This window comes from Bombina bombina, chromosome 4 (genome assembly GCF_027579735.1).
Source record: "Bombina bombina isolate aBomBom1 chromosome 4, aBomBom1.pri, whole genome shotgun sequence".
Lineage (NCBI taxonomy): Eukaryota > Metazoa > Chordata > Amphibia > Anura > Bombinatoridae > Bombina > Bombina bombina.
Window position 1 is genome coordinate 280,465,997 of NC_069502.1, and position 24,114 is coordinate 280,490,110.

General features: G+C 35.9%; 1 protein-coding gene across 1 annotated transcript in view; it reads right to left on the reverse strand.

Annotated features, from left to right (window-relative positions):
• Positions 1 to 24,114, reverse strand: part of CLSTN2 (calsyntenin 2) — an 869,931-nt gene that overhangs the window by 36,273 nt on the left and 809,544 nt on the right. The window contains exon 10 of the mRNA XM_053711602.1: positions 13,995 to 14,161. Within this exon, the coding sequence (XP_053567577.1) occupies positions 13,995 to 14,161 (167 nt within the window). The remainder of the gene's footprint in view (positions 1 to 13,994; positions 14,162 to 24,114) is intronic.

Sequence of the window (24,114 nt, forward strand, 5' to 3'; positions counted from 1 at the left end):
TAAAACCCAATTTTGAAGATGCAAGTACTGTTAGTGACAAACACGACTGTGAAATCAAGCAATTAAAAGGCCATTATACACTCATTTTTTCTTTGCATAAATGGTTTGTAGATGATCTATTTATAAAGCCCATAAAGTTTGTTTGTTTTTAAAAAATGTATAATTTTGCTTATTTTTAAATAACATTGCTCTGATTTTTTTGACTCCTAACCAAGCCCCAAAGTTTTATTTGAATACCGTCAGCTACCTTCTCCAGCTTGCTCCTGTTTGTGTAAAGGGTCTTTTCATATGCAAAAGAAGGGGGAGGGGGGAGTGTCTTATTTCCCACTTGCAGTGGGCTTTCCAGCTACCTTTTCAACAGAGCTAAACTGAAAGCTTCTAAGTACGTTTTTAAACCATTTTATACTGGATTTTTATATCAGTATCTGTGCATCTTATTCTTTATAGTAGTGTCTATTACATGCAGTTATATGAAAATGGGTGTATACTGTCCCTTTAAAAATAAAAGCACTACATTTGTAGATGTTGGTGTCCTGATGTGACTAATAAAGTATGCTCATCATGCCAAGAAACATATGGCATTCATATGGTTACACAGTAATGAGGATGGATTTGGATTGCAATAGGTCCCACATGTAAAAGAGTATTTCCCTTGCACAGTGAACAAAGGGTTATCTTTATTGTAACCTTAAGAGGTACAAATGGGCTATTGTATCTGTCAGATTTGGATGACTGCCCAGTTATTATTTAGAGGACAGGTACTTAACACATGAATTGTAATCACCCAGGAAACGCAACAATTATTTTGGGTGGAAAGCAAAAACCCATTTCAGACACATATCACATAACGATTATAATAGACCACTAAGTTCCAAATCAAACGTTAAATCAAATGGAAATTTTGAACATAAACCCCTTCAGAAGCTTTGTAAATTCATCAATGATATTACATGTGATATCATCATGTGCTGAGGTCATCAATTATATTACTAGTGACACCACTCATGGATGACAGCATATGGATGACAGCATTAAATGCATCACTAGTGACATCACTCATGGAAGAAAAAAAAAAAAAAAAAAAATATATATATATATATATATATATTTATATATATATATATATATATATATATATATATATATATATATATATATATATACCTGCATATACAGGTCTGCAAATAAATGTGTTTGCATTTATACAAGTACAGGGTCAGTGTTGGGAGGGTAAGCAGGGGCTAATGTGTGAGGTAGAGGTCTGTGTGTGTAAGGAGGGATGCAAAATACAATGTTGTCTGTGAGGAATAGGGGTAACATTGTAAAGAGGAAGCATAATGAGGAGTAAAAGTGTAAAAGAGGATGCAATGATTGAGGCAACAATAGGGGATAAAAGGAGACTCAGAGAGAATGCAATGTGTGTGAGAAAAAAAGAGGACGGTGAAGAGAATAATTGAGAGAGAGAAGGATAGAGTGAAGAGAAGTCTGAGGAAAAAAAGTACTGAGAAAAAAAAGTGATAAGATTGTGAGCGGTCAGTGGGTTAGGAAGATGCTTTTTGCGAGGAAAAAATGCAGATGTAGATGTTGTGTGTTAGATACATCACGTTAATAAGGAGGTTGTTATCAACAAAAAGTGAGTAAGTAGGCAATGGCTTGAAGTAGTATAATCATGTATGCCTACTTTTTATTTCCTCACCAGCTGACTCCTCAAGTGGGCAATGCTGACTATGTTTTAAACCCTTTTATATTTTGTAATTAAACACATAGTAAAAGCAAGGAATTTGTATAAAATTAAATGCTGTAACAAAAATGGCACTTTATTTTTAATTTGAATGCCCCTTTAATGTATGATATACTAGCAAGATGATCCAAGACATCTCTTCGGCATGGCGAAGTCAGTCATTTCTGAAACGTATTTTAGCTTAAAGGGACACTCAAGTCAAAATAATCTTTTATGAGTCAGAGCATGCAGTTTTAAGACACTTTCCAATTTACTTGAATTATAACATTTTGCACAGCCTTTTTATATTCCCACTTTCTGGGGAACAAGATCCTACTGAGCATGTGCACAAGCTCACAGGGTATACGTATACTAGTCTGTGATTGCCTGATGTCTGTCAAATGATACAGGGCACCGGGAAAAAGGGAGAAAAAATTAAATTTATCAGAAAAAAAAATCTACTGCTTATTTGAAATTCAGAGTAAGTGCTATTGCAATGTCTTTTTATTATGCACTTGCTAATTATGTAATTCTACTGCATTGAGTGGTCCTTTAAGAACGGTTTATCATACTATGCATAGTTCTGAATGTGATGGAGAGACCCTCAAATTTAAAAATAAGGTCTTATAAAAAAAATCCAAAGATTTTACGTGATACCTCTCCATGACCCGGATTAAAAATTGTGCGGTTAACCTGTTGCGTACACTCCACGAGAAATGGGGCCATACCTCTATTTCCATAGCGCCGCCATTACAAGTCACCATAAAACTTTCTTTTTGTGTGTGGTATAGTGCGGTAAGCCACATACCGGACAAAAAATAGTTCCGATTTGGTGTGCTTGTGCACGTATTCCCCTAAAGAGATCAATGAAGAAAAAATGTTGGAAAAAAACCTTCAATTGCGAAATCGCTACCACATAATAAAAGTTTTATAAAAATGTAACACCCTAGCATAAGCCCCTAGTCTAAAAAACCCTGAAAGGGCCATCCCTCCACATTGTGACTACTATAATAAACCTATTGACCTCTAAACCGCCATCCCCCCACATTGTGAATACCTAAATTAAACTATTAAACCCTAAACCTAACACCCCCGAACTTTATATTAAAGTTACTATATAGTTTTATTTTGGGGGATTTCCCTTGCCACATTACTATATATATATATATATATATATATATATATATATATATATATATATATATATAAATATATATATATATATATATATATATATATATATATATATATGTATATATACCTTTTGAGTGCTCTCAAACTGTCCACTTTCTTCTCCTTTTGTTGTAACTTTATCACTGGGATAGTGAGCACCCCCATGACGCATTAACTATAGGGTCTTATATACATATCCTCAATTCAAAACTTTGTTTTTTATTTGAATTTGATATTTATTTCATTTTTGAGACAAATTATGATTATGGGGTTCAAATAGATTATTTAGTCTTTCCCTTTCCACTTACTTATATAACTATATACTAACTACCTTAAAATAAATAAAAACTTACCTGCAAAAAAAAAATAAAACCTATGCTTAAGCTAAAAATAAAACAAAAATTACTTGTTTAAAAAAATACCAAAAATAATAAAACCTAACATTACAAAAATTATTAAAACAAAACATTACAAAAACACCAAACCTAACATTGCAAAAAAAAAACAACTCTAAAGTTACACAAAATTGAAAAAAATAACATTACAGAAAATAACAAACAACATTATCCAAAATAAAAAAATATTCCTATTCTAATACCCCCAGTAAAAAAAATACACCCCAAAATAAAAAAAAAATAATCTCTAAATAAGCTACCAATAGGGCCTTTTGTTGGGCATTGCCATAAAGTTAACAGCTCTTTTGCAAATAAAATAAACAAATTACCCCCTAACATTAGAACCCCCCCAACCCCCCAAGAGCTGCTTACATCCTATTGGCTGATTTGATCAAGACGAAGAAGATTGAAGATGGACCCGCGATGGATGAAGATGGAGCCGTCTGGATGAAGACCTTCAGCCACCGGGAAGAAGATGGGTCGCCGGACTTCAGCAGTGGTGAATACAGATTTTGGGGTTAGTGTTATATTTTTTGTGGGGTTTTTTTGTGGGTGTTTTTGTTTTATTTAAGATTTGGGATTTTATATTTTTATGGCCTTAAAAAGAGCTGATTGCCATTTTAAGGGCAATTCCCATACAAATGCCCTTTTTGGGGCAATGGGTAGATTAGACTTTTTTTTAGTTAGTTTTTTTATTTTGGGGGTTTAGGGGGGGTGGGGGGTTCTAGGGTTAGGCGGTAATTTCTTTATTTTATTTGCAAAAGAGCTGTTAACTTTAGGGCAATGCCTACAAAAGGCCCTTTTAAGGGCTATTGGTAGTTTATTTAGAAGTTAGAGTCTTTTTTTATTTTGGGGTGGGTTTTAGAATAGGAATATTTTTTTATTTTGGATAATTTCGTTTGTTATTTTCTGTAATGTTAGCTTTTTTATTTTGTGTAATTTTAGATGTTTTTTTTGTTTTCGTAATGTTAGGATTTATTACTTTTGTAATATTTTATTTCTTTAAACAAGTAATATTAGTTTTATTTTTAGCTTAAGCTTAGGTTTGTTTATTTTTTCACAGGTAATTTTGTATTTATTTTAAGGTAGTTATTATATTGCAACTGTAATTTTACAGTTATAGTTTAATTTAGGTAGTCACAATGTGGGGGATGGTGGTTTAGGGGTTAATCGGTTTATTCTAGTAGTCGTGATGTGGGGACGGCGGCTTAGGGGTTAATAGGTTTATTATAGTAGTCACGATGTGGGGGGATGGCGGTTTAGGGGCTAATAGGTTTGTCGTGATGTGGGGGCAGCAGTTTAGGGGTTATTAAGTTTATTTAGTGTTGGTTATATGTGGGGACGGTGATTTAGAGGTTATTAGGTTTACTTATTAGTTGCGATGCGGGCGGATGATGGTTTAGGGGTTAATTTGTTTATTGCAGGCAAATGGCGGATTAGGGGCGTAGATTATGGGTGTTAGTGTACTTTGTTACATATTTTTGATGTGTTTTGTGAAAGTTTTTTGTTTTGCAAAACACATAACTACAGGTCTTTGAATGCAGAATGGATTGTTGCAGTATAGGCCATAACGATCGCGGTAAAGCCATACCGCCCAACTTGTAAAATCAAGTAATTGACCATTCCACACGCAAAGGCCATTTTTCAAGCGGTATAGCCATACTGTACATCTTGTAATCTAGGTGCATGTCGGCAAGTTTTTGCTCTTCGGGGCCCTTACTCTTCCCTATTTCTATATTTTATAAGTCTGAGTTACTAATTTGTTATTGTACATCTTTTACACTAATGCATCTATGTGCGTTTCATGTTGTTTTTTTTATTAACATAAGCACTTAGCCTGCTACCCTGTAGCTTTGACAAAAGAACTTTTATTTATACAGTTTTTCCTAAATAATGTTTTCATTTGTGGCCTTTTTAATGCATTAATGTATTTGAAAGGGTTGGATTCAGTTTTCCAACCCACTCTAGTAAACAATGAAGCAAAATCCATTTAACTGATAATTGACTTTAAATGGAGCACCAGATTTAATAGGAAGAAAGGGTTATGTAATAAATGCCCTATAAAAATGTATTGACAATCTTAAGTATGTTATACAGATGCTAATCAGCTTTATAAATTATTTTATTATACATCACAATCACAGGGAAAAGACTCACAATAACAGAAGTGAGGTGAAAATACAAAAATGCTGTCAAACATTTTTAACTGAGTAGAAATTATGGACTAAGTTGTTTTTCATGACCTCATATGCACAGCTCCTCTCAGATATATAGTCCATTACTCCAGTCTGTCAGAATCCTGTTGTGAAGTGCCTTGCATGGCTTTTAAATTCTAAGTCATGTCAATCAAATAAAAAACACAGTGATAACCCTACTATGTTTGTGGTGCATTAACACCCTTTTCCCATGACAATTAGTCAAAATCCAATCCATTAGAATAAAATATCAGCTTTTTGCAAGATTTCTGGATTTTCTATAACTGCTGGAAAAAATGTTGTTGTTCTTTGCTGTTAATGCACAGCTTTTCTGCCCATGTTTAGTTAATGTGTTAATGAACATACAGCTAGATTACGAGTTCTGCATTATGAGTGAAAAAGCATCATTATGCTTCATAGCGCTGCTTTTTCCCTAACGCCGCAATTACAAGTCTTGCAGGTATAGGTGTACACACACCTTTTTGGCCGTCACTCAACGTTAGTACCTCAATTTTAAAGAGTCATTTTTCAATGGGACTTCCATAGCGCCGGTATTACGAGTTTGCCTGGGAGGCCAAAAAAGTGAGTGATATACCCTATACTGACAAGATCTGTACCGCCATCAAAAGTCAGTAGTTATGAGTTTTACGTTACAAATCTGTACCATAAAACTCATAACTGAAGTGTTAAAAAGTACACTAACACCCATAAACTAACTATTAACCCCTAAACCGAGGCCCTCCCGCATCACAAATACTAAAATAAAATTATTAACCCTAATCTGCCGTTCCGGACATCGCTGTTACTATTAAAATGTATTAACCCCTCTTCCGCCGCTCCCCGACATCGTCACCACTATAATAAACCTATTAACCCCTAAACCGCCACCCTCCCGCATTGTAAACACTACTTAATTATTATTAACCCCTAATCTGCCGTCCACCTACACCGTCACTATAATAAACCTATTAACCACTAAACCGCAAGCCCCCCACAATGAAATATACTAAAGTAAACTATTAACCCCATAACCTCTGGCCTCCCACATCACTACATAAATATATTAACCCCTAAACCTAACCATAACCCTAAGTCTAACCCTAACAACCCCTAACTTAAATATAATTAAAATAAATCTAAATAAACCTTACAATTATTACCTAAATATTCCTTTTTAAAAATAAATACATACTTACCTGTAAAAAAAAACCTAAGCAAGCTACAATATAACTAATAGTTATATTGTAGCTATCTTAGGTTTTATTTTTATTTCACAGGTAAGTTTGTATTTACAGGGAGTGCAGAATTATTAGGCAAGTTGTATTTTTGAGGATTAATTTTATTATTGAACAACAACCATGTTCTCAATGAACCCAAAAAACTCATTAATATCAAAGCTGAATAGTTTTGGAAGTAGTTTTTAGTTTGTTTTTAGTTATAGCTATTTTAGGGGATATCTGTGTGTGCAGGTGACTATTACTGTGCATAATTATTAGGCAACTTAACAAAAAACAAATATATACCCATTTCAATTATTTATTTTTACCAGTGAAACCAATATAACATCTCAACATTCACAAATATACATTTCTGACATTCAAAAACAAAACAAAAACAAATCAGTGACCAATATAGCCACCTTTCTTTGCAAGGACACTCAAAAGCCTGCCATCCATGGATTCTGTCAGTGTTTTGATCTGTTCACCATCAACATTGCGTGCAGCAGCAACCACAGCCTCCCAGACACTGTTCAGAGAGGTGTACTGTTTTCCCTCCTTGTAAATCTCACATTTGATGATAGACCACAGGTTCTCAATGGGGTTCAGATCAGGTGAACAAGGAGGCCATGTCATTAGATTTTCTTCTTTTATACCCTTTCTTGCCAGCCACGCTGTGGAGTACTTGGACGCGTGTGATGGAGCATTGTCCTGCATGAAAATCATGTTTTTCTTGAAGGATGCAGACTTTTTCCTGTACCACTGCTTGAAGAAGGTGTCTTCCAGAAACTGGCAGTAGGACTGGGAGTTGAGCTTGACTCCATCCTCAACCCGAAAAGGCCCCACAAGCTCATCTTTGATGAAACCAGCCAAAACCAGTACTCCACCTCCACCTTGCTGGCGACTGAGTCAGACTGGAGCTCTCTGCCCTTTACCAATCCAGCCACAGGCCCATCCATCTGGCCCATCAAGACTCACTCTCATTTCATCAATCCATAAAACCTTAGAAAAATCAGTCTTGAGATATTTCTTGGCCCAGTCTTGACATTTCAGCTTGTGTGTCTTGTTCAGTGGTGGTCGTCTTTCAGCCTTTCTTACCTTGGCCATGTCTCTGAGTATTGCACACCTTGTGCTTTTGGGCACTCCAGTGATGTTGCAGCTCTGAAATATGGCCAAACTGGTGGCAAGTGGCATCTTGGCAACTGCACGCTTGACTTTTCTCAGTTCATGGGCAGTTATTTTGTGCCTTGGTTTTTCCACACGCTTCTTGCAACCCTGTTGACTATTTTGAATGAGACGCTTGATTGTTCGATGATCACGCTTCAGAAGCTTTGCAATTTTAAGAGTGCTGCATCCCTCTGCAAGATATCTCACTATTTTTGACTTTTCTGAGCCTGTCAAGTCCTTCTTTTGACCCATTTTGCCAAAGGAAAGGAAGTTGCCTAATAATTATGCACACCTGATATAGGGTGTTGATGTCATTAGACCACACCCCTTCTCATTACAGAGATGCACATCACCTAATATGCTTAATTGGTAGTAGGCTTTCGAGCCTATACAGCTTGGAGTAAGACAACATGCATAAAGAGGATGATGTGGTCAAAATACTCATTTGCCTAATAATTCTGCACTCCCTGTATTTTATCTAGGTAGACTAGTTAGTAAATAGTTATTAACTATTTACTAAATACCTAGTTAAAATATATACAAATTTACATGTAAAATAAAACTTAACCTGCCTTACACTAAAACCTAAAATTACAATAAAATCAAATAAATTAATCAAATACAGTTATCTAAATTACAAAAACCCCCACTAAATTACACAAAATAAAAAACGAAATTTAAAAAAACAAAAACGAATTACTCCTAATCTAATAGCCCTATCAAAATAAAAAAGCCCCCCCAAAATAATAAACCCCTATCCTACACTAAACTGTGAATAGCCCTTAAAAGGGCCTTTTGCGGGGCATTGCCCCAAAGATAACAGCTCTTTAACCTGGCAATAAAAATCACAAACACCCCCACAACAGTAAAACCCACCACCCAACAACCAAACCCCCTAAATAAAACTCTATCTAAATAAACCTAAGCTAACCATTGCCCTGAAAAGGGCATTTGGATGGGCATTGCCCTTAAAAGGGCATTTAGCTCTTTCACGGTGCCCAAACCCTAAGCTAAAAATAAACCCTTAAAAAAAAAACTAACACTAACCCCTGATGATCCACTTACAGTTTTCTAAGACCGGACATCCATCCTCATCCAAGCAGGCAGAAGTCTTCATCCAAGCGGGCAGAAGTCTTCATCCAGACAGCATCTTCTATCTTCATCCATCCGGCACGGAGCGGGTCCATCTTCAAGACATCCGGCGCAGAGCATCCTCTTCTTCCTATTGTCACTGTAAAATGAAGTTCCCTTTAAGCCAATTGGAATTAAAGGGAAAAAAATCCTATTGGCTGATCCAATCAGCCAATAGGATTAAGCTCACATTCTATTGGCTGATTGGAATAGCCAATAGAATGCAATCTCAATCCTATTGGCTGATTGGATCAGTCAATAGGATTAAAGCTCAATCCTATTGGCTGATCCAATCAGCCAATATGATTTTTTCCCCTTTAATTCCGATTGGCTGATAGAATTCTATCAGCCAATCAGAATGTAAGGGACGCCATCTTGGATGACGTCACTTAAAGGTAACGTCATTTTCCAACTAAGATCGGAAGAAGAGGATGCTCCGCGCCAGATGTCTTGAAGATGGACCCGCTTCACGCTGGATGGATGAAGACTTCTGCCCGCTTGGATGAAGACTTCTGCCCGCTTGGATGAAGACTTCTGCCCGCTTGGATGAAGACTTCTGCCTGCTTTGATGAAGACTTCTGCCCGCTTGGATGAAGACTTCTGCCCGCTTGGAAGAAGATGGATGTCTGGTCTTCGAAAACTTAAGTGGATCGTCGGGGGTTAGGGTTTTTTTAAGGGTTTATTGGATGGGTTTTATTTTTAGCTTAGGGTTTGGGCGCCGTAAAAGAGCTAAATGCTCATCCAAATGCCCTTTTCAGGGCAATGGTTTGCTTAGGTTTATTTAGATAGAGTTTTATTTGGGCGGTTTGGTTGGGTAGGTGGTGGGTTTAACTGTTGGGGGGGGTTGGCATTTTTATTGCCAGGTAAAAGAGCTGATTTCTTTGGGGCAATGCCCCGCAAAAGGCCCTTTTAAGGGCTATTGGCAGTTTAGTTTAGGCAAGGGGGTTTATTATTTTGGGGGGGCTTTTTTATTTTGATAGGGCTATTAGATTAGATTAGGAGTAATTCGTGTTTTTTGTTGATAATTTAGTTTTTTATTTTGTGTTATTTAGTGTTTAGTGCTGTTTTGTAATTTAGATAATTGTATTTGATTAATTTATTTGATTTTATTGTAATTTTAGGTTTTAGTGTAAGGCAGGTTAGGTTTTATTTTACAGGTAAATTTGTATTTATTTTAACTAGGTAGTTAGTAAATAGTTAATAACTATTTACTAACTAGTCTACCTAGTTAAAATAAATAAAATTTTACCTGTGAAATAAAAATAAAACCTAAGCTAGCTACAATATAACTATTAGTTATTTTGTAGCTAGCTTAGTTTTTTTACAGGTAAGTATGTATTGAGTTTAAAATATTACTTATTTAGTTAATAATTGTAAGATTTATTTAGCTTTATTTTAAATATATTTAAGTTAGGGGGTGTTAGGGTTAGGGTTAGACTTATGCTTAGGGTTATGGTTAGTTTTAGGGGTTAATATATCTATGTAGAGATTAATAACTTTAGTATAGTGGGGGCAGCAGATTAGGGGTTAATACGTGTAGGTAGGTGGCGGCGATGTTAGGGGCGGCAGATTAGGGGTTAATAACTGTAATGTAGGTGGCAGCAATGTTAAGGGCGGGAGATTATGGGTTATTAGTTTTATGTAGGTGACGGAGATGTCGGGGGGCAGCAGATTAGGGGTTAATAACATTATGTAGGTGACAGCGATGGATGATAGGTTTAAACATAACTTTTTCTTTCCCCATAGACTTCAATGGGGCTGCATTACGGAGCTTTTGTTTCTGCGATCGCAGGTGTTAGGCTTCTTTTTTGGTCTCTCCCCATTGATGTCTATGGGGAAATTGTGCATGAGCACGTCAAAGCAGTGCTTGTATTTCGGTGTGCGGTATGGAGCTCAACGCCACCATATCGCCCACACAAGCCTGCTTTTTCCAAACCTGTAATAGCAGCGATATAGGGAGGTGAATTAAAGCCGCTTTTGTGGCGGTCGTTAATTTCCCTATAGCACTCAAATTCGCAATCTAGCTGATAATTATTAAAAACTTAAAACTGTAACTTGATTTACAATTTTAAATAATTCAACAAACTTGTAGACAACTAAAAAAGGATCTTCCGAAAGTTAATTTATAACTGCAATAGTGCTTGAAAGCTTAAAATATTATTCATAAAGTTTTGATTGTGTTACTTGCATTCATCATTTAAGAACCATTAATAACAACAAATGCATAATAAAAAGACAATTCAAAAGCATTTACCCTGAATTTTATATAAGCTGCAGTTTTTTTCTGACAAATTCAAACATTCCCTTCTATTTCTATTTTGCAGCACCTCTGTGTTGTCGGAGTGAAATCACACAGGGTTCGCTGCCCAAGGCAGCCATCAGGGGGTGAAAGAGGTGACTACTGTCAGGGGCCCTCATGAGGCAAGCACAACTATTATTAAAAATTATTATTCTCTTTTTTAATTTTGGCATCCACCAGAGGGCACTACAGCAGAGTTCTATTGAGTGCAGGAAATGTCTTTACAAGGAGTAAAGCATTAGCATTTGAGAGGATTTCTGAGTGTGCACTAAATCACTATGCACAGTGTGAGACAGACTTGTAGAAATTCTATATTTAAAACCATGCAGAAATGTTTCCTCCTCAATACACAAATGGTAGGTGCCCTTTTGGAAGATATGATTTTTTTATTTATATATATATATTTAATTACATTCCAGTTTACTGCCCCTTTATGCAAGGACTTTCCAGATTCCAGGAGGCATTTTATCTAAGATTTTTATATCTGCATAAAATGTTATACTCTCAGGCTAAGATTGCTCAGTGTATGAAATGAGACAGGTTAACTTAACACTGTTCAGTTTACACTACAGCTGACTTAATTTTGAAATACATACAAATAAGCCTAAATCCTGCATTTAACTAGATCTAATGGTATGAGACTGAATACCACAACTTATGGTTCCACCAAGACCATATAGAGTACAGCATTTTCAAAATCCATAAGTACAGCTGACAGAATAGAACATTTTTACACCAGATTTGAAGTGGTGCTCTTGGTTGGGGAAAATGGGGAAACCCATGGGGAAACATATGTCAACCTTTCAAAAGTACTTTTCTTCATCTACCGTTTCTGACAGATCATTATTGTGCAATCTTAAATTCAAAGTATTTTTTTTTGCATATTTACAAATATGATTCTTTAAAAAGTGATCTTTTAATTTCTGCTATTTTTTTTAGCATGCATGACACACCCTGTTTATTTAGGGGATGGCAATGTGCAGAAATGTTACCTCCTGTGAGTGTTTCTGTGGGTGTCTGTGTTTATGTCTTTGCGTGTTTTCTGTGGGTGGGTGTCTCTCTGTTTGTGTGCCTTTGTGTGTTTTCTGTGGGTGTCCATGTGTGTGTGTTTATGTCTCAGTGAGGGTATGTGTGTATATATATGGCTTTGTGTGTTTTCTGTGGGTGTCTCTGTGTGTGTTTGTGTTTTCTGTGGGTGTATGTGTGTGTTTATGTCTTTGTGTGATTTATGTCGGTGTCTATGAGTGTGTATGTCTTTGTGTGTTTTCTGAGGGTGTCTCTGTGTGTGTTTCTTTGGGTGTATGTGCAAGTTTGTGTTTGAGTTTGTGTGTGTGTCTATTGTCTGTTCCTTTTTAGGACATTTTAACCTTACTATTGATTATATACATATTTCTACAGACTTTGAGACTAATGAGACCTCTCCAGAAGTCACCAATCCACCATTTAACCTTTAAATTATTGTTTAGGCAGTTCAGGGCCCTTTCTTTCAGCCACTGCATGCTGTTATCATATAGTTGGCATCTTCCTTGACAAAAAGATAATCAGAACTCCATATTTTGCCTTGTAAATCTCCTTTTTTTACAAAACTGTAGTCTACCTAATTACTTGTCAGGTGAATGTCAAGTTCTGAGTGTCTGTGTCTGAGTGTGTTTGTGTGTTTCTTTGCGTGTCTGTTAGAGTGTCTATATGTGAATCCTTATGTGTGAGTGTGTGTTTCAGTGTATGAGTGTGTCTGTGTGTTTCTGTGTTTCTGTGTTACTACATTCACAACATTTACAAGTTTGACTACACTTAAGAATAAAGTGCATATACGTTTTAGTCACTTGGTCAAAAATTACATTAATTTAATTACATTAAGGTATAAAATAGTAAACATCGAGTGTATTTGTTTTTAGAAAATCAATAAATAAAAAATTGAATATAAAAAACAGTAATAAAAGAATGCTGATGAAGATGTAATTGGGTTACAAGAATATTGAAGCATTATATGTCAGCTAAACAAGCATCTTATTTATTTCTACAAAATCATCCATTAAGCTCTGGGGAATTTTTAGACAAACTCTATAATAAACTTTTCAGCTAGAATAAAATCTACCAATAATTTGCAATTTAATAATATGAGAGTTGCCAAATTTAAATGTTGGATAGTTGTCAGAGCCTAGTGTGTGAACTGATTGGACTTTGAAAAGTATGTATACAGAATATTTATGGACTTTGGCCTCCATTTATTATACTGTGGACCAAGACAGTTCCCATGCAGGGAAACTGTCTGCCCACATTTTTGGAGAGTGAGTCAGCATCCGCTGCTGTAATTTGATATTGCAAAGGCAGTCGCTTGTGACGACCCACCCCCTGCTCTCACACAACCAATTGTGAGATAACATGGCTTGTCAATTATCCCAGACAGATAAGTCCAGGATGTTTTAAGATGGACAAAAGAGGTTAGAAAGCAGTGGTACTACAACTGCTGCTTTTTAACTTGCTATTGCAAGGGCTCTGAGGTTCCATCCTCAGCTTCGTAAAGTGACCCACTTATATTTATCTAAGCAGTTTAAGAAGGGTTTAACACAGTTAAATTATTACTATCTTAAATCTACTAACATGCACTTTTTTCAAATATTTATTGGTTAACTAAATAACATTTTACAGATTTATAGACAGTATGTATTTCACAGTACTTTTTATCTTGTCTCTTACCTTTACACCTTGACCAAAATTCTCGAGCGAATTGATGTCCAACCCCTCTTTACAGGCCTGGAAGCATGAAATAACTTTATGACTCTCAATTTTGCCAGGGCGAAGTGTGAGACCTGCAATGCTCCCATGAAAGTATTGTGTAAATTTGGGTTTTGTAATTTCACCCCCTGTCAAAAGAAACAGGAAATAATTAGCAAACTTTTATACACATCTCATTTATTCTTGTATTATTTTATTCCTAAAAAAAAAATGATATTTTCAATGTGTACAGAAAAACTAAGTTTCACCTATTGCTTTTGGGACATCAACATATATTGTGAAGGTTATAAGACATTATAAGAATACTCTGAATTTGAATGGTGAACACACTTTGGGGAATATTTCTCAAAGTGTCAATCTCAGTGCATTCACCGGCGTCAATACGCTAGCCAGACATCACTGACACGCATCCACATACAATCCTCTTATTTATCAAAAAACCCGCCAAAAAATGTTTGTGTTTTTTTATAAATGATTATTAATGCTAGAATTTGTACATATATCTTTGCACATACTTGTGTATATATATTAGGGATGGGCGAATGTTTCACAACATTCGAAAAATGAAACAAATTTTAACACATTCATTTGTTTGAATCGAATTTCAAATGTTTACATAACATTCTAACATTCGATTTTCGAATGTTCGGTTTCGAATTTTACAATTACATTCAAAAATATTCATTTAGGAAAAATTTTAATTTATATTTGTAATAGTGTTTCTAATGATTTCTTTAAATGTAATATTCGAATTATGCAATATTCAAATTCGAAAAATTTGAATTTATGTTTGTAATAGTATTTCTAATGCTTTCTTTAAATGTAATATTCGAATTATGCAATATTCTATATAGAAACATTTGAAATGATATATTTGTATCTATTATGTATCAATTTACTAGATTCCCTCCCTACCACATGAGCTATTATACTTCTGAATAGTATTTGTTAAATAGAATGTTAAATTCGAAATTTCGAATGTGGACATTCAATATAATTATAAACATTCGAAAACTGTAAATAGCATTCGATTATAGAATTTTTAAGAATATTCGTTCTTATCAACATTCAAATTTATAATTCGAATTTCAGTAAAAACATTCGTTCTAACATTCAAATTCCGAAATTTACACATTCGCCCATCCCTAATAAATAAATAAATATATATATATATATATATATATATATATATATATATATATATATATATTTCAGTAAAAAAGAAAAAGAATGAGCACAGTAGAGCTATATGAGATACTGTGACTATAGTAGGGGATTTCAGCACTCAAAAAATACACCTCATTAAATCTAAAATCTAGATATTCATGGCTGGGGGATAGTATCAAACCCAAAAATAAGGAAACATATATGCAAAGATCAAATTGTTGCAGTTGATTTATTGCAAGAACTATTATTATTCCAGCATGAATTAATTTATATCAAAACTAATGTGCACCACTGCAGTGGATTTGGCTATGCAAAAATCATTAGTACAAAAACAAGGCAGGTTGAAAACATATGCAGCAAACAAGAATGTAAAGGCAGGACAATAATAACTCATAAGCTTGCATAAGGAGGTTGAGGCAATCCTACAGATTAAACATCTTATGAAAATATCCAGATATTATCCTCTCAACCAGCAAATATCAGTCCCAGATTAGCTGTAAAATGCCTCCATTAGTTGCAACATGAAAAACTCCCTTTTAAATTCAACTAGCCAAGTAAAGTCAGTCATGTAATTATGTTAGATTGAACTTTTAGCCAGCCGAGGTAAGAACATCCTCAAATGCCAGTTTAAAGATAACACTAAATGTAGATTTGGTACATAGCATCTATTTCCAAGTGGTAGACACAAACAGATATAGTTAAAACAAGCTGCTTATTGAAACTGCAGCAGAGTCCGGGATTCAAATTCACAGGGCTAGCAGAAGCGGACTGGGACATCAGCCTCTGACATCCTAATCTCACCTATACCAGCAGTCAGATGCATCTCCTTGCTCACTAGGGACACAGACTTAATAGGTGGAGTCTTCCGGCTTTGTGTTTAGCACCTCCGGGCGGCTAAATGTGACCGCTTCTTTACTGCAAGTACCAAGCTTGCTTCTCCTGATTGAAATCTCCCGGGCAGTTATGTACAGCTGCTTAAACCGCAGATATCAAACTTGCCGCTTCCATTCAAAATTGTCGAAGCACGTTTCGCCCCACAATGCTGAGCGAAAAGGGGCCTCGTCAAGACGGTCAATCACATCAAACTCCAGGCTTTTGTTGATGTACCTTGTTGGGGGAGTGGCCGCTGCTCTTTATTTATTTGCCAATAAGATTGACCGCTCAAGCCAAGCCTCTTTGTTTAAATGGAACAGAATTGCCTTAACCCATACAATGTTACTTAACAATAACTTATACTAAGATGAAACAACATTGCCTTTAAAATGAGTTTGATAAAAAAAATAGTTATGCAAAACAATCAAATGCTATACTTAGATCAATTGCATGTTACAATCCTATAAAACATTAAAGCATTATTTACCGATGCCAGCGGTACCTTGATAGTAATATTAGATAAACAGAAGACTGTGTATAAAGGCATGTTGCTAGGTACCAAGACAATTTACATTTCCTCTTGGTTTTGATAGATATAAATGACCTCAATTATTATAGACAAATGGATAAAAACTAAAGTGAAAAAAAAAACATTTTGGAGCTTGAAGCTACCTACATTTTAGTTAAGCAAATTTTTGTATTGAACAAATCTGAAATTATTGCCAGAATGAATGGAACAAAAAGTAGAAATTTTAGAGTTTGTGCTTTTAACCAAGAAAGGATCCATATTCAATCCTTTCATTTAACCCATAGGGGGACACATATTTGACAAAGGGAATCCTTTATTACTTTAACATAGCGTAATGTTTCGCATGTTTGAAAATGGGGGTAACACCCCGAAATGTTACGCTATGTTAAAGTAATAAAGGATTCCCTTTGTCAAATCCGGTGAGTGCCTTCCTCTTTTTGGATTTATGGAAATTGTTTCTGATGTGCACCCCGGTACTGTTAGGATTCAGTGAGTGCTAGGCCATACTATATATATATATATATATATATATATATATATACAGGGAGTGCAGAATTATTAGGCAAGTTGTATTTTTGAGGATTAATTTTATTATTGAACAACAACCATGTTCTCAATGAACCCAAAAAACTCATTAATATCAAAGCTGAATAGTTTTGGAAGTAGTTTTTAGTTTGTTTTTAGTTATAGCTATTTTAGGGGGATATCTGTGTGTGCAGATGACTATTACTGTGCATAATTATTAGGCAACTTAACAAAAAACAAATATATACCCATTTCAATTATTTATTTTTACCAGTGAAACCAATATAACATCTCAACATTCACAAATATACATATCTGACATTCAAAAACAAAACAAAAACAAATCAGTGACCAATATAGCCACCTTTCTTTGCAAGGACACTCAAAAGCCTGCCATCCATGGATTCTGTCAGTGTTTTGATCTGTTCACAATCAACATTGCGTGTAGCAGCAACCACAGCCTCCCAGACACTGTTAAGAGAGGTGTACTGTTTTCAATCCTTGTAAATCTCACATTTGATGATGGACCACAGGTTCTCAATGGGGTTCAGATCAGGTGAACAAGGAGGCCATGTCATTAGATTTTCTTCTTTTATACCCTTATATACCAGCCACGCTGTGGAGTACTTGGACGCGTGTGATGGAGCATTGTCCTGCATGAAAATCATGTTTTTCTTGAAGGATGCAGACTTCTTCCTGTACCACTGCTTGAAGAAGGTGTCTTCCAGAAACTGGCAGTAGGACTGGGAGTTGAGCTTGACTCCATCCTCAACCCGAAAAGGCCCCACAAGCTCATCTTTGATGATACCAACCTAAACCAGTACTCCACCTCCACCTTGCTGGCGTCTGAGTCGGACTTGAGCTCTCTGCCCTTTACCAATCCAGCCACGGGCCCATCCATCTGGCCCATCAAGACTCACTCTCATTTCATCAGTCCATAAAACCTTAGAAAAATCAGTCTTGAGATATTTCTTGGCCCAGTCTTGACGTTTCAGCTTGTGTGTCTTGTTCAGTGGTGGTTGTCTTTCAGCCTTTCTTACCTTGGCCATGTCTCTGAGTATTGCACACCTTGCGCTTTTGGGCACTCCAGTGATGTTGGAGCTCTGAAATATGGCCAAACTGGTGGCAAGTGGCATCTTGGCAGCTGCACGCTTGACTTTTCTCAGTTCATGGGCAGTTATTTTGCGCCTTGGTTTTTCCACACGCTTCTTGTGACCCTGTTGACTATTTTGAATGAAACGCTTGATTGTTCGATGATCACGCTTCAGAAGCTTTGCAATTTTAAGAGTGCTGCATCCCTCTGCAAGATATCTCACTATTTTTGACTTTTCTGAGCCTGTCAAGTCCTTCTTTTGACCCATTTTGCCAAAGGAAAGGAAGTTGCCTAATAATTATGCACACCTGATATAGGGTGTTGATGTCATTAGACCACACCCCTTCTCATTACAGAGATGCACATCACCTAATATGCTTAATTGGTAGTAGGCTTTCGAGCCTATACAGCTTGGAGTAAGACAACATGCATAAAGAGGATGATGTGGTCAAAATACTCATTTGCCTAATAATTCTGCACTCCCTGTATATATATATATATATATATATATATATATATATATATATATGTATATATGTGTGTGTGTATACATATGTACATGTATTTATATGTGCATATATGTATTTACAGACATATATACACATATAAACTCATAAATACATATGAACACATATAGATACATATATAGAAGTGTATTGGAGCCCTTTGCAGTTAAGTAGATAAAAACATGTCAAAACATATGTATGAAATATTCATTTTTAATAAAGTGTGTATTTACTATAAATATTTGACTTTCAAAAGTGGGGTTTTTTTCCACTTTTTTTTCTCCGATATGTGAACAAACATGCAATATTCTAACTTCGGCTTTTTGTGCTTGTTGGGTTAGTGCAAGAGCAAAAACAGTTTACTTTTAACTCGTAATATGAGCGCAACCCAACGAGCGCAAAAAGCTTACTTCTAGCGCAATTAACGATTGAGCGGAAGCGTTAATTTGTGCTCCACTCGCAGAGAAGCTTGTGACCTTCAGACAGGGAAAAATAGTAATTTTTCATAAATTTTTTTTTTTTTTTTTTTATAAAAAAAATTTGAATTTGGATTTTAGAATAAGTTTGGATTTCTGGAATTGGGAATTATATCTGTATTATATTTACAGTGCTCTAACAGGCTGCCTTATAAAATAAAAACATATCTCACCAATGTTAGTGTTCTTAGAGCATTTTATTTTTAAAGTACTGCCAAACTCATTGATGCAAAGCAGTTAAAACATATTTAAACTCACACATCAGGTGCCCTCCTGTGCTGATTTCAAGAAGCTGATGACAAATTTACTTCCCTTCTAAGCAGCGGCAATGGGTTGTGCATGGTAGCATGACTTTACAATAGAAACATTAAATCATATATTGGTCGAGACTTCCGGTGGGCGGCGCCAAAGAATGGCAGCATCGGCTTAGAGCTCCCAAAAGAGTTTATCTAACTTCTCAGATGTATGCCATTAAACCTCACCATCCAGTTCTTCCTTGGCAGTGTGGCTGCCCGGATACCTGTTGGATCTAGGATAACATCTTTCCTTACCCCTGGATCGCCAAGAAATAAGTTGGGCATTGAAGTGGCCTTAGGACAACTAACAGTTTTGGAATTGTTAAGTGGACATAGATCATTTGTTCTGATCACCGCAACACATATTTACTAAGTCCTGTTTTGTAATCAAAATGTACTATAAGCATGTGGATATGGTGGACATTTTTAAAAGTATCAAGGAAAGTTTGGCGCCTTTATTAGATTCACTTGAGAATCAACTTACATACTTAACCAAAGAGGCACAGCTGTTATAAGTAAAGCCTTGCAACCTGTAGACATCCTAGAGCTGCAACACAGGAGGCAGGTTCTTGCAGTATTGCTACCCTCAGTGCTCTACCTGATACTGAAATGGGATTTTTGTATCGGCCCCTCTGGATATCTTGCAGTGACGTTGAATGCTACAGAACTTTGAACACGGCTCAATACTCTGCTCAATACCCTGAATCCAGCTTAAACAAAATGGAGGCTCATCTTATGAGTTTAACAATGTCTGTCCCAGAGCAATTTGATGCAAGAGACGTGGAGCTTATCAACGACGCATTTTCTGAGGACCTCAACATATGTCTATTGATTGGAACCCCGCACGCACTTTCATCAAAGATCTACAGTGCTTACACCATGCTACTCCTTGAGGAGAATGGTGAATGATCTATCTGGTGAATCTTTAGGCGAATTACCCCTAAAGTAGCGGTATTGCAGAGATCATGGCTTCCAGCAGGTATTGGATAAACACTTGCCCGGGCAGTTTATCTGAAGGCTTTAATGTGTGCCTTCACTCACAATAACAGTCATCATACCAGGTGTATAAAATATATTTCATAGATCTACAGGTATAGAGCAAGACCCATGAATCGCTCCCCCTGCACGTTACCGATTACATAACTGACACTTTAAACAGCCAACTAACTGCATAACTAAGGCTGCGGTTTTATTTAGCTACAAACCATAGCAAGGCTGTTTTGGACTGCATTAGACTTTCCTTGCATTTGGTAGGAAAAGATAACTTGTTCAGATCTCTAGCCTGGCTGGCCCCCATTTTCCTGTTTTTAATATGTTTTCTTTTTTCATTTCATTGTACTATTGGTTTAACCTACTCTGTTCCTGACATGTATGACATTAATTAACCAGCTATGTTTTTAGATGACCAGTTGAATGTGAAATCATAAACTGAAAATAAGCCTTTTAAGTTCTAGTTAATTCTAGCACACTTTCCTTGCCAATTATAATTATGTGTTCTTTGGATATGGCATGGTATGTTACTTCTGTTGGTTCATTGTTTTCTGAATTGTTTAATTATTTATTACCCACCTTACCTCACTTAGAATTTATCCTGGGTGTGCATTCATATAACAGGTGAGGCTGCCCATATACAATGACTTCGGTTAATAGGCTTGGGTTTGTTATAAATTATTCTAAGGTACTTTCTAACCTTGCTGCACAATACTTAATTAAATCTGACTATTATTTACTTCCTTATGGATGCCTTGATCCTTAAGCATTTAAAACAACAGCGGCAACACTTTAAAATACATCAACTGACCTTACTGAGACTGCACGGCTTCATGAATATAGTACGGCACAGACTCTAGTCTAGTCTATAATAGCACTGCAATTTTTTCTCCTCTATCATGCTGTTAAAATTAACCATATCACGGATGCCTGTTAAATCTGCCAAAAAGCTACTTTAACCCTTTCATTAAGGGTAGAACCCATGATTTGCTTTATGCTACCATGTATCCGTAATGTTCTCTTAGAGTTAATTATTGCTTGAAGCTTTTTTTTATTTTTTATTTGTATGTTATGTTGATTTGTTTAGTTTAGTTTCTATGTTTTGTTTAATACAGTTTAAAAATCAGGAAGTTCAGGTAACAGAAAATGAGAAAGCTGCAGTAACCATAAATTATGCTTTCATTGTGAGTTATACCATGTAAGTTTATTTTTCAATCCAATGTATTGCGCGTCTTAGAAAATCACCTATTATCTGTGTATAATTGTGTCACAAGAAAATATGCTCATAATACTGTATCTTTGGAACTGATACCTCCTATTTTCATATTATTTGTAATAAGTGCTTCTTGTCCATATATTTCATATTTGCAACCTGAACAGCACTGAATTTTCTTTATGTCATTGATTGCATGTTGTTTGCCTGAACTTTTCTCAATAAAAATAAATTAAAAAAAAACCAAAAAAACATATAGGGGTCGATCACATTCCTTTAGAAAAGTTTATTTAATGATTTTTCTACAAGTTAATTTTTGTAGATAAATAATTTCATGAGCTTTTCTAAAATATTGTGATCGACCCCTTAGTAAGAAGCAAAATTAATTTGTTTTTAAAATGAAATACCCCTAACAAAACAGAACAATAATTCTTTCAGAACAATATTTCTGTAAAAGGAAATTAAAGTCAAAATTAAACTTTAATGGTTAAAATAGAGCGTGCAGTTTTAAGAGACTTTCCAATTTACTTTTATTATTAATTGTGTACAATCTTTTTGTACCAGCTCTAACTGAGCATGTGCAAGAGTTCAAAGGTTATACTTATTTGAGTCTGTGATTGGCTGATGGCTGTCACATGATACAGGGGGCTAGAAAATTTGAGTATTTTTTAAATTTGCCAGAAAAAAATTCTACTGCTTATTTAAAGTCATAGTGCTATTGCAGAGTCTTTTTATTCTGTACTTATTGATTATGCAGTTTGACTCTATTTAACTTTAGAGAATCAATGTAACAAGCAACAAAAGAATTAACATGAGATACAGTTGTATAGTAATAGTTAACCGCTGAAAAGAAACACAGATTTTACCTTAGGAATAGATAGTAAGTAGTGATGTCGCGATTTGATCACCGGCGAATAGTTCCCGGCGAACATAGCATGTTCACGTTCGCCGCGGCGGGCGAACATATGCGATGTTCGATCCACCCCCTATTCGTCATCATTGAGTAATACTTTGACCCTGTACCTCACAGTCAGCAGGCACATTCCAGCCAATCAGCAGCAGACCCTCCCTCCCAGACCCTCCTACCTCCTGGACAGCATCCATTTTAGATTAATTCGGAAGCTGCATTGTTAGTGAGAGGAGGGACAGTGTAGCTGCTGCTGATTTAGTAGGGAAATCTATAGCTAGGCCAGTGTATTCAGTGTCCACTACAGTCCTGAAGGACTCATCTGATCTCTGCTGTAAGGACAGCACCCCAAAAAGCCCTTTTTAGGGCTGCTTTTTTTTTCCTGTGTAATCCCATTGCAGTTACCTGCCTGCCAGCGTGTGTGTCAGGCTTACAGCGTATACTGTGCCCACTTGCCCAAAGCCAGCACTCATATCTGGTGTAACAGTAGTGTAGATTTAAAAAAAACAACACTTTTTTGACTGTTTTAAATAATAGCAGTCAGTTTCCTTCACACGTGTGCGTTTAAGTGCCTGCCTGCCAGGACACAGTGTCACCCCAGTGCAACTCATATCTGGTGTAACAGTAGTGTACATACCTGATGTTTTAAAGCACGTTATTCCAAACAATTTAGGAATGTTAGGTGATTTATGCCCTTTATGGATTAAAACCAGACTCTGCATCAACTATGTATTTTTCTATGGGAGTTTTGCCATGGATCCCCCTCCGGCATGCCACAGTCCAGGTGTTAATACCCTTGAAACAACTTTTCCATCACTATTGTGGCCAGAAAGAGTCCTTGTGGGTTTTAAAATTTGCCTGCCTATTGAAGTCTATGGCGGTTCGCCCGTTCGTGAACAGTTGTGGAAGTTCGCGTCCACCGTTGGCGAACGCAAAATTTTAGGTTTGCAATATCACTAATAGTAAGATGTAGCTCTAGAGCGAGTATCATAAATTGGCCTACAAGTAAATAGACCCTCATTTGTTTCTCTGTCTCATTCAATCTGTATAACTAGCTACACATGTGAACAAATTAGAGGGTCACCGTCACACTATCCTTTATTAACATGTTTTGCCTTAGTGTATGAGGTGCAGAGAACTGGATAATAAGAACATTAGAAAACTGACCAACTGGGCAATTACAAATGCATTCAACAATGAAAAAGGTTTAATAAATAGAATATATAACTGGTTTAATTTACTTATAACCAAATATCAAAACTTGCAGATTTTAAATAACTAACTACAGTAGTATAGGCAAATGGAAGGTATTAGAAAAAAAACTACATCAATGACCAACTGACCACATATTCAGTCAATCAGCACAAAATAGGGTGTGACGTGCTTAATTCAGTTGAGGCTGTCACACTGATCTGACTGGATGGACAGTCAGTCAGTCATGAATATTTATGAGTTAAGACTGCAGTAAAAAGTTGTATTTTCATCAATTTACTCCCATTCCAGTCA